Consider the following 11636-nt stretch of genomic DNA (forward strand, 5'->3'; position numbering starts at 1 on the left):
TGTCAGCATGAAAAAAAAGAAAGGATCCCTGTGTGGGTGCATGAATGTGAGAAGGACGGGGGAGGAAAACTCCTCTTGTCCTCCCATGCACGCGCACATACACACACACACATTTCGTAGGCTAACAGCCATGGATTTAAATTCACTCTGCGGTGGACTGTTTAAATGAGCCTTAATTTAGCATCCTGCTGGCTCAATTGGGATTGTAATAGAACACATTGCACCTTGTCCTGCAACAGAAGCTCCTTCTCCCTCTTTCATCCTCTTTCTGAACCCCCTCATTCCAAGTCCTGGGAGAATTGATTTTTCCAAATGCAGGGGAACAAATCAAAGGACAGAATGATTGTGTTGCAAAGAGAAACAGTAGACACGGCATTGCAATCAATTTGACTATTAACCAAGCAATGTTTTCCTTCACTCTACAAGATTTTGTAGACTAGTATGTAATGAGTTAGCAAGACATTACTGTGTTGTAATTACAACGTTGATAAACAAAAACAGGTATACTAATTTGGTGAAGCCTTTGACGATGTCAAGAAGTAAATTATGGAACAGGCACCAGCATTAAAATAGTCATGACTAAATGTAATTGAATACCACTGTATATGCGTAATCACAGCCAGCAGTTCTACCCATGCTCTAAATAAAGACTACTGTATGCACTACTTGAAAGAGTCATGTAGGGTTATCTCTGTATTTCTAATTTGCCAAGGCTCTTTCTCCATGAGCAACAATTAATTTGAATTAAACCATGCCAATAACCCCCACCCCCCACCTCCCCTTATTTAAAGAGACACAGTAAAGCCATTTGACTTTGTTTACTTTGACATAATAACTAAAAAAACAAGACTTAAAGTGAAACAACAGGCATAATAGTCCATTGTTGTGCAGTGTAAAGCACTTTAAATGACTTTTTTTTTAGCTTGCTTACTTTTCTAAAGTTAATACATAAAAGACACATTCTTTTTGAAATAATCTTTACCTTGTATTTAGTTACTACAAGTGTGCGCACTGTTGCTGAACAGTGCAACATTTGTTTTTTTCATTGTCTTCTAAACAAAAACTCACTCTACTTTACTCTTTTGCTTCCTTCCCACAATATGCCCATCCTCTAGCGTTAAAGGAGCTCACCTTGACAGCTCCTCCAGTCACCCTGTTCTAAGTGGATGATTAAAAAGAAATGGAGGGGTTTTACTGGGGGCTGGTATGCGTGGCATCCCAAGAGTCCCTGCTCCAAGCTAGCCAAGCAGAGTGAGCTACAGCTGTCCTCCAAACAAGCCCACCATCCTTTATTTATTTCTGCTGAAATATTGATGCATGTTATGAAAGGTTTAAAATAATGTGTCTGCCTTTTTCCTCTTGCACTACCACACTGTTTTCTAATGCATAAATAATTTGTCCCTTGGACACTGCACGGACACTGGGTCCCTCACATTAGGTGGGGTGTATCCACTGTATCACATTCTTTCTGCCTGAGAGAAAATACCCGTCCCTTGTAATTTCCTACACTTATACAATCGGCAATGAGAGTAAATAATTGATGTATGAATTTAGGGCTGAAACTCCAACACAATATGACTTCATGTCAAGGGTTAGTCCCTGTAGATTTGAAGCCAAATCATCTCACAAAATGGGTTATTCCTTTCCACAAAAGGAGTATCCTTTTTTGAGTTCCTACCTTTTATTCCATCCTCCACTATGGCACTCCCCACCCCAACTCAGTTTTGTCTGCTCTTCCTTTCCAATCGAGAAAGAAGAACTGGGTTTGGGAAGCATCATGATTAGGTCTCGGTTTGCATGGCTGGAGATAACAGAGTGACTCGGCCCATTATTAGCAGAGGATATGTTTTGTTTTTGAACGCAAATGGGTTTTTCACACTGACATGAACCCGATTTTGATTGCTTTTGTGAATGATTATAAGCTGAGTATAGAACAGGAAGCACCCACTCACTTCTCATTTCAGTATCTATGTTGTGATGTACAATTATGCTCATAAATTTGTTGCCCAGATTAATTTGTGAGATAAGAAAAGGGGGACAAAAGATGAAAGGTAAATGGAGTAGAATGATAATTTCACTCTGTATGCTTCAATTAAACACGCTGTGGAAAGTACAACTCCTTTCTGTGTTGAACTGTTGAAACATCTCCTGTAGTATGGTGGTGTGACATGAGCACAAAAGTTTGGTAATATGCAGTGTGTGTAATGACAAACGCATTGTGTTTTCATTATACAACATAAAAAAAGCATGAAACATTTGGTCCCTATCTAAAGTCAGTGGCATTAATGGAATCTCTGGGAGGGAATCCCACCAATGGGAATGTTGACTGTTTCAATAGAATGGGCATGCTCATTGACGTGAACTTTTTAAAATATATCAAACAGCACAGTAGGATGTTTTAATAGTTAAAACAACTTTAACATGCATAACATAGACAGCATATGGTTACAGCATTTTGTATTTGACCCAGTGACCTCTTTACTGTTTTAGTTTAGCGACCAGTTTCTAGATTTTTTTTTTTCTTTTAATAGTGGTAGTGACTGGGATGTCTCTTTTTTTTAATAGTTCAATAAAAATGTTGCCTTCTTGCCTTTGTGTAACTTCTCCACATCAATTGGACTTTTCAGAAAATGTAACAGATGGCTCTGAAGCTTTCTGTAAATTAGCCATTGAAGTTACAAGACTTCAAACTAATTCCTATGGACATTTTTTTATTTACTTCTGCTTTTGACGAATAAATATAATTATCACTGGAATTTACTTTTTTTTTGCATACAGAGGCATTCACAAACTTGGACTTTTAATAATTAAAAGTATCATTATTGTCAACCCAACACAAGTAAAGCAAAGCCGTAATTGCAAAATACGTTTTTTTATTTGATCGTGTGTAACTGAAAACATCTATGACAGACTACTTTGAAAAGAAAATCCTTATTCTGCAATAAACTCAAGCAAGCAACATGTGCAAACAGTTCAGTCTAAGCAACATCATCAACAAGCAGCAGCCTTGTGGTTGAACAAAGCTTGAACAATGCCACATAGGCAAAGCAGTCTGGAAATTATGTCATACTCAAGATGGGCAGGTTATTTGTAACATAAAAAGAAGTGGCTGGGTCTGCAGTGAGCTTCGGGCAGAGTCTGTTTTTAACAATCAAGCACAACCCTCAGTATCAAGCTCCACTCTGACCTGAAAGCAGCATTGCTTCCTGTGGCCTAACTCTTTAGCAGGGGGCTGGGAAACTTGATGAAGTCAGAAAGCTGTCAGGCATTTAAAAAAAAAAAATCAGATAGGCAGGTTAATGTATGTTACAAATGAGCTCATTTTTGGTGTGCTGCAGCATGGTGTTACTTCTGCTGATGCCATTGAGAAACTTCCTCAGTAAAGTAAGAAGATGACAGTGTGTGAATCTATGCGTGAATGGGTGGATGACTGGATATGTAAAGCGCTTTGGGGTCCTTAGGGACTAGTAAAGCGCTATATAAATACAGGCCATTTACCATGACATCCCATGGCCTGCTAACACCTTTTTCCTCATCGCTGTGATGCGATCATAGCGCAGATGTAAATTGCAGTCATAGTACTTAAGCAGCTAGCTACATAAAGTATACAAATTTTGGGTTGTATTCAAACGATTTAGTGGCTAAATCCACAAAGAGCATTGGATATCAGAGTTTCAGCACAACCAAAAAGTGTACTAGAGCTCATAAAACATTCTGATTTTTTTCTAAATAATTATTTTCACCATGCTGGAATACTAAATCTGATCTTAAGGACCTTCTACCTGCCAAATCTTACTTTAAGCCCTGGGTGTTTAGATTCTAGCTCCCATACTTCAACTTGCTAGTTTTTTTATATTTGTGCACCAAAACGACTTGGTAATAAAAAAAATGGTTTTGGTTAAAATTTAAGACGTGAATCATGCAAAATAGGCTCCAGAGTAAACCTAACCAGTGGGTTCGCTATGTTGCCAATGGGTCTTAACCAAATGTCCATATGTGGCCACTTGGGAGTGACACTATACTACAACCAATGCCAAACAGGACACCTTATGTATATTTCTGAGATATAACCAGTCTTCCCAAATCAAGGACTTAAAGTTCCTAAAGCATTTGGGAGAGAACATTCCAACAAATTGACTGCATTGTGGCACGTATCATGTTCATAGAACTTTTTGGCCACACCAAGAAAATCTGTCACTGTCATGGTCCCCATGTCTGCCCGGCTGACTCAGGTTGGCTACATATGTTTCTTATTTACATCTACCGCTCTCACGCTTGCCGTGTCTCGCCGGGGCGGAGCTCATTGCGGGCTCCCTCCCCTGGCCCTCGCACCTGAGGTTAATCACACACCTGTGGCTCATCGCCTAAACTCATCCACTACTTAAGGCAGTGGCTGGAAACATCTCGTCGCTGGACTATTGAGTAACCTCGGAATTCCATTTCCCTGGAACCCTTGGTGTGCCTGCTGGTGTGCTGTGTTTTTGTGAAAGACCCTCGTGTGTGAAGAGCTCCTTTTCCGGATTCCCCTGTGCCCTGGATTCCCCCTGCCCTCTCGCTTGTAAATATTTGCACCTGGTGTTGTATAGTAATAAACGGAACTGTATTCTAGCTGCCTTGTCTGTGCTTGAGTCCATCCCACATCGTGACAAAATAGTCCAGCCAAGACTATGGACTCAGCAGACTCTACGACCCCTGCCCGGTCGCTCTCTCGTTGGAGCAAATATTGCAACGACATGAGCAAATGCTGGTTCGGCTCAGCGGAGAAGTGACGTCTTTAGCCCAGGCCCTCGTTCAGCGGACGCCCCACGATGAAGATCCATCCTCTGCCTCATCTCCACAGGTAACGTCAGCTCTTGCGGCTGCCACCCCTTCACCATCCCCTCCACCGGTGTCCCTAGACGGACACTTACCAGAGACTTTTTCAGGGGAGATGGGAAAATGTGGTGGTTTTCTGATGCAGTGTTCTTTGCAGTTTCGACAACTCCCCCATGTGTTTTCTAGTGACGGAGTGAAAATCGCATATTTCATTCAGTTGCTGCGAGACCGTGCGTTAACCTGGGCACAAGCTCAACTACAAGCTAACCCTGAGATCACTTTCACTGACTTTTTGTCTAAGTTTCAAGTTGTGTTTGACAAGGGTTCTAGCGCCGAAGCAGCTGGTCATCGCTTACTCAACCTCAAACAAGGAAAGCACAGCATGGCTGATTATTCAGTTGATTTTTGGACCCTGGCCACACAGACTAAATGCGGAGCGGAGGCCTTAAGGACCACGCTGTTGAGTAATATAAATGATGATTTAAAAGATGAGCTAATGGTACGTGAGCTTCCTGCTTCTCTCGAATCGTTGTGTATTCAGGTGGACGATCGGCGGGACGCACGGAAATGTACTCAACGGGAGCCTCCAATGCCACGAGATTTTCCCCCCGAACATCAGAGGGCGCGCGAGTACAGCGAAAGTGAGAAGGGGGAACAGCCGATGCAGCTCGGCCACTCACGGCTCTCTCCCGCAGTGCGTCAACGCCGTCTTGCCTCCGGTGAGTGCTTATATTGGGGCCATTTCATTTCTTCCTGCCCGGCCAGTAATAGAGAGAATACCGGTGGGCGATCTTTCCAATAAACTCTCTCCCCCCCGTCTCATGTTGCCTGTCAAGCTAACAGTACGTAGCATTGCCCATTCACTGTCTGCTCTAGTTGATTCTGGTGCCGAGCAAAATTTCATTGACTCTTCTCTAGCTTCTAAGTTGAACATTGGGGTCAAGTTACTACCTGATCCCCTTCGTGTTTCTGCTCTCTCTGGTCTACCTGACATCACACACATAACCGAACCACTTTCACTCACATTATCTGGCAACCACACTGAAAGGTAATGCTTCTTTGTGTTTTTGGCTCCTTTGACCCCACTCGTGTTAGGTCACTCGTGGCTTTTGCAACATAACCCTCAGATAGATTGGAGAAAGGAGTGAGTGACGGCGTGGAGTGCTGAGTGCCACATGAACTGTCTGAAGTCTGCCACGCCCCCGGTCACTTATCTCTCCCCCGGAAAGCCCTCTGAGCCACCTGATTTATCTGTAGTTCCTTCCGTGTACCACGACCTCATGGCCGTCTTTAGCAAGGATGAGGCATGCTCGCTTCCGCCTTACAGGCCCTACGATTGTGCTATTGATCTCCTTCCCGGGGCCCCCCTTCCATCTGGCCGCCTGTATAGCCTTACCCAGCCTGAAAGGGAGGCCATGGAGAAATACATCATGGACTCGCTGGCCGCGGGCATTATTCGACCATCATCATCCCCAGTAGGTGCAGGCTTTTTCTTCGTGGAGAAGAAAGATAAATCCCTTCGGCCATGTATCGACTTCCGCCAACTCAACAGTATCACTGTGAAAAACAAATACACCTTACCTCTTCTTTCCTCCACCTTTGAACTGCTGCAGGGGGCGACAGTGTTCAGCAAGCTCGATTTGCGCAATGCATACCATTTGGTGAGGATCAGACGGGGAGATGAGTGGAAAATGGCGTTTAACACGCATTTAGGCCACTTCGAGTATCTGGTTATGCCATATGGGTTGACAAATGCTCCTGCCGTTTTTCAAGCCTTGGTAAATGACATCCTCAGAGACTTTATTAAACGCTGTGCTATTGTTTACGTTGATGATATTCTCATCTTCTCCAAGTTCCTAGCAGAGCATGAGGTCCACGTGAGGCAGATCCTTCAACGCTTGTTGGAGAGCAAGCTATTCATCAAGGCCGAGAAGTGCGAGTTTCACGTGGACACGGTGGTGTTCCTGGGGTACATAATCACACAAGGTAACCTGAAACCTGACCCAGTGAAGGTCCGCGCAGTTCTGGACTGGCCCCAGCCGTCTAACCGTCGTCAACTCCAGTGTTTCCTGGGTTTTGCCAATTTTTACCGCTGGTTCGTTCAGAATTTCAGCCAGATTGCTTTGCCTCTCACTAGCCTTACTTCTCCCAAAGTGTGTTTTCAGTGGGATCAGGAAGCTCAGTTGGCCTTTACCGACCTGAAGGAAAGGTTTGCCGCCTCTCCCATCCTGCATCAGCTCAACCAGGACCAGCAGTTTGTAGTGGAGGTGAACGCATCGGAGTCTGGGGTCGGGGCAGTCCTGTCACAGTGCTTTGAGGGTAAGCTCCACCCTTGCGCCTTTTTTTCCCATCGGCTCTCTCCCGCAGAGCGGAACTATGACATCGGGGACAGAGATTTTCTGGCCGTGAAACTCGCCCTGGAGGAATGGAGGCACTGGCTAGAGGGCGCTAAGCACCCCTTCATTGTCTGGACGGACCACAAAAACCTAGAGTACATCAGATCTGCCAAGCGTCTCAACTCTCGTCAGGCAAGGTGGGCCCTGTTCTTTACTCGGTTTAACTTCTCCATCACCTACAGGCCAGGCTCCCGTAAAATCAAGGCAGACGCCCTTTCTCGACAATTTACCACCATCAAGGAAGAGTCGGATCCCGGGCCCATTTTTCCCACCTCCAGCATTATTGGAGCAGTCTCCTGGGAGATTGAGGCTCTGGTCCGTAACGCTCAAGACTCTGAACCCGACCCTGGTACCGGCCCGTGAGGTCGGCTCTTTGTTCCCACATCCGTCCGGTCACAGGTTCTTCAGTGGGGGCATGACACTCGTCTCACCTGCCATCCCAGGATTCACCGCACCATCACCTTTCTGCAGTGTTATTTTTGGTGGCCCACGCTACCAAAAATAACCGCCGGCGGACCCCAGCCCCGGAATATGCCGCTGGCCAAAAGGTATGGCTGTCAACTCGCTTTGTGCCGCTCAGAGCAGAATCAAAGAAGCTCTCGCCCAGCTTCATTGGACCGTTTGAGATCGACTCTGTTGTTAACCCTGCCTCTGTCCCCTTAAAACTGCCGTGTAACATGCGTGTTCACAATGTCTTTCATGTCTCGCAGATCAAGCCATTGCTCTCCAGACCATTGTGCCCTCCCGCCAGGCCTCCTCCGCCCGCCTGGCTCGTGGATGGTCAGGAGGTGTACAACATCACTCACATCATGGACTCTCGGCGCCGGGGGAGGGGTGTCCAGTACCTGGTCTATTGGGAGGGCTACGGGCCAGAGGAACGCTCCTGGGTGCCTCGGTCGGCTGTCCTGGCTGAAGGTTTGCTGCGGGAGTTCCACTGTCAGCATCCGGGTAAGCCTGGTGAGTCGCCGGGAGGCTCCCGTTGAGGGGGGGGTATTGTAATGGTCCCCGTGTCTGCCCGGCTGACTCAGGTTGGCTACATATGTTTCTTGTTTACCTCCCTCACGCTTGCCGTGTCTCGCCGGGGCAGAGCTCATTGCGGGCTTCCTCCCCTGGCTCTCACACCTGAGGTTAATCACACACCTGTGGCTCATCGCCTAAACTCATCCACTACTTAAGGCAGTGGCTGGATACATCTCGTCGCTGGACTATTGAGTAACCTCGGAATTCCGTTTCCCTGGAACCCTTGGTGTGCAGGCTGGTGTGCTGTGTTTTTGTGAAAGACCCTCGTGTGTGAAGAGCTCCTTTACCGGATTCCCCTGTGCCCTAGATTCCCCCTGCCCTCTCACTTGTATATATTTGCACCTGGTGTTGTATAGTAATAAACGGAACTGTATTCTAGCTGCCTTTACTGTGCTTGAGTCCATCCCACATTGTGACAGTCACCTGCCTTATTGACAAGATTTGGCTTCCTCCAACTTCATTATCTTCCATAAACTTAAATTCAAGTCAAAATGTTACTTTTTAATACAGTGAAGGAGATCCAGCAAGCATTGCAAATATGCACATACAAGTGGTCAGAACTTGACTACCACAATTACTCTAAATGTAGGAGTTGTGCTTGCAGGGCTTTGCTTCCCACAGACAGTAATGGATGCATCTACTTGAAACTCTAAACTAAAAGACTGATTCACTGGCAGACATATCAGTCACTGCCACCTTACAACCTTCAAACATAGCTAGCTCACATATCCTTAAAGGGTAAAAAGGAAAATTGGATTAAAATTACTGTGGGGGTTAATGAATGAATGAGTGAAGGATAGATATTATTTTGGTATGACATTGTCATTCACTGCCACCACAGGGGTACTCTCCAAATATTTATTATGAACAGAAATGACCCTAGGATTTTCCCTGACCTCTGTAAAGCTGTTGTATCATAGGCGTCTTTGCTCTTCCCCCTCCTACTGCTTTCTGCTGCTCTGGCTTTAGCAAAAAAAAGTGCTTGGGGCTACACAGACGTCCTGGCTTCCACCCCCTCTTTACATTGTATTAATGTGCATGTGCATGTGAATGTGTATACGTGTGTCTAGGCTTGGAAGTGTATCCTTGACCACCTTGCACTGTAATCACTGCACACAGCTGCCACCTGCCTTTTTCTCTCATGTGTTGAGCCTTCTTTCTCTCACCCCCTCCTATGCTATAACTGGTATGATCTCGACAGTGGATCCTAATGTCTCTAGCCATGATTAATCTGATAAATAATAAATATATCAATCTAGCCTCTCGACAAGGACTAATTCTAACCAGCAGGAAGGCACAAGCCCCCTTTAACTGCTGCCTGTAGCTGCCAAATTAATTATTTAATGATTAATTCTTTAGGAAATGGGAAAGTTTTGATTAATACTGTCCAGGCATCTGTCTTCAGTTGTTTGATGTATGTCAGAGAATTTCACCCTTGCTTTCATACCGTCTGACCTCGCACGCACAAGCAGAAAATGCACGGGCACAAGCACTACACTTACACAGAAGCAAGCACAGAAGAGAGACATTTTAGCTCTTATGAACAAAGCCAGAGGCTACTGTCACTGAGATCAGATGCTGAATATCTCACAATAAATTGCAGCTGGATCTCAGAGGCCTTCATCCTTGAACCTTGAACAAGTCAGCTTTGGATAACACCCCCCACCCTCCACATCTCTATGTGTGTGTGTGCATTTATGTGAGCTTCCGACCCTATTTACTAATGGAAACCTCTGAGGCCCTTGACTTGCTATACATTTTTAATGCTGTCAAATTGTCATTTCTCTCTACTGTTTGCTGTTAAAAGGAAAAAATAAAAGTTGAATCAAACACAAATAAACTACGTTTTGACATAATGAACACCATTTTTCTTGGATATACCTAAAGGAAAAAATATTTGTTTCTTTAGTTAACAGTATTTCTGCCCATTAACTGCAAAAGCTTTAGAGTAACAACCATACGAAACCACAAGAAATTATTAAGTAAACAGAAATAGGAAACTGCTTTTTGCATTTTGCACAAAAAGCACAAAAATCATCATATGAAACATTAAGAAAGTTCTGTACTATACAGTAAAAATTAATGTATCAAGGGTAAGCACAAACATATTTATGTAACTGCTCTCCTTGGCAAAATGGGGAAGCAAATACTCTACATTCAACAGTTAAGATACCACAGATCTTCTTTAAACTGACTGTATTAGACTCAGGGCAGATAGTTAAGCAACAGTGGTATACTGCAAAAGAGTTCAGTATATTAACATGCACAAAAGCTCAACATAACACAACAACTACCCCTATTTTGTGTTCGACCTACAGACAGAATTACAATTTTTTTTTCACTTATTTTAATTATACCTGACAGCCTTCTCATATCCAAAAGTCTGTCTTCTTTAGAAAAGGCTAGTTTTCGTCTTAGACTCCCCCTCTCTCTTAGCACATCTCAGGCTTCCCCAGGTGTGGGGGCTATTTTCCCCTGCCAAACTTCCTACCAGTGGCTGGTGCTCACACCTTCCTGTGAACTGGTAGTTCTCAGTGTCCAGGGCTGGGTGCTCAGATGTATACTGGCTTTCTCCCGGCAGCCGCTCTGTCAGCCCCCTGCTGGGAGCTGAGGTGCCCTTGGGTCTCAGGTCTCTTGGTCCACCCCTGGTCTTATCTGTTATGGTTGTAATAATAAAAAAAAAAAAATCTTAATAAAAGACAGGGGAAAAAAATAGAAGAAGAAGCTAGTTTAAAAATTGAAAGAATGTGATTTCCCACATATAAATCAATCTATAATCTTTAAAAAAAAAAAAAAAAAAAGAAAAACAAACAATTTGAATCTCAATTTAATACATATTTTTTTTAAGTATTTTTTAAATGGTAAAAAAAACCCAAACATTTTTGCTGAGCTGTGCAGAAAGAAATCACTGCTATGTCATTCATCACTGCTTGTTTTTAATCATGATATGGCTCCCCTTCCCCTCTCAACCTTCACTAAAAACCAACTGCCCTCAGGGTGAAAAGAGGAGACCTGTCTTTAATAGGGCCAACAACTTGACAAATCTTTTGTTGTCTTCAAATACACATTTCCACACTACGAAAAACACACACAAATAGAGACGTACATACCAGTGTTGTCCACTTACACAAAACCGCACACACTTGTAAACAAACGTAAACTAAAAATGAGACAGGAGGCCGGCAACTCCCCGTCAGAGTGACAGACTGCATTGTCCGAGCGAGCTTTGGTGGTTGTAACAAGCGTCAGGACATTAGAGCAAACAAAAGCTGGATTGGAGGTGTCATCAATCAATTGGCTGACAGTTGACTTCAGTCTGATTGTCTCGTACTCTGCATAATAAGTGATTGGATCTCAGCTAATTAGATATTGGGTAATCAATCTTTGCCAACAAGGCACTTGGCT

The 11636-nt window shown here is 44.1% G+C and overlaps 1 protein-coding gene across 1 annotated transcript; it reads left to right on the plus strand.

Annotated features, from left to right (window-relative positions):
• Window positions 1-4741: 4741 nt before the first annotated feature.
• Window positions 4742-7749, plus strand: LOC308405523 (uncharacterized protein; the record flags this gene model as incomplete). The annotated part of the gene is made up of 3 exons (XM_080896195.1): window positions 4742-5274; window positions 5324-5534; window positions 6669-7749. The coding sequence occupies 3 exons, from the start codon at window positions 4742-4744 to the stop codon at window positions 7572-7574; spliced, it is 1650 nt and encodes a 549-aa protein (XP_080752321.1). The 3' UTR covers window positions 7575-7749.
• Between the last annotated feature and the right edge of the window lie 3887 nt (window positions 7750-11636).

This window comes from Rhamphochromis sp. 'chilingali', assembly GCF_963969265.1.
Source record: "Rhamphochromis sp. 'chilingali' genome assembly, chromosome: 11".
Lineage (NCBI taxonomy): Eukaryota > Metazoa > Chordata > Actinopteri > Cichliformes > Cichlidae > Rhamphochromis > Rhamphochromis sp. 'chilingali'.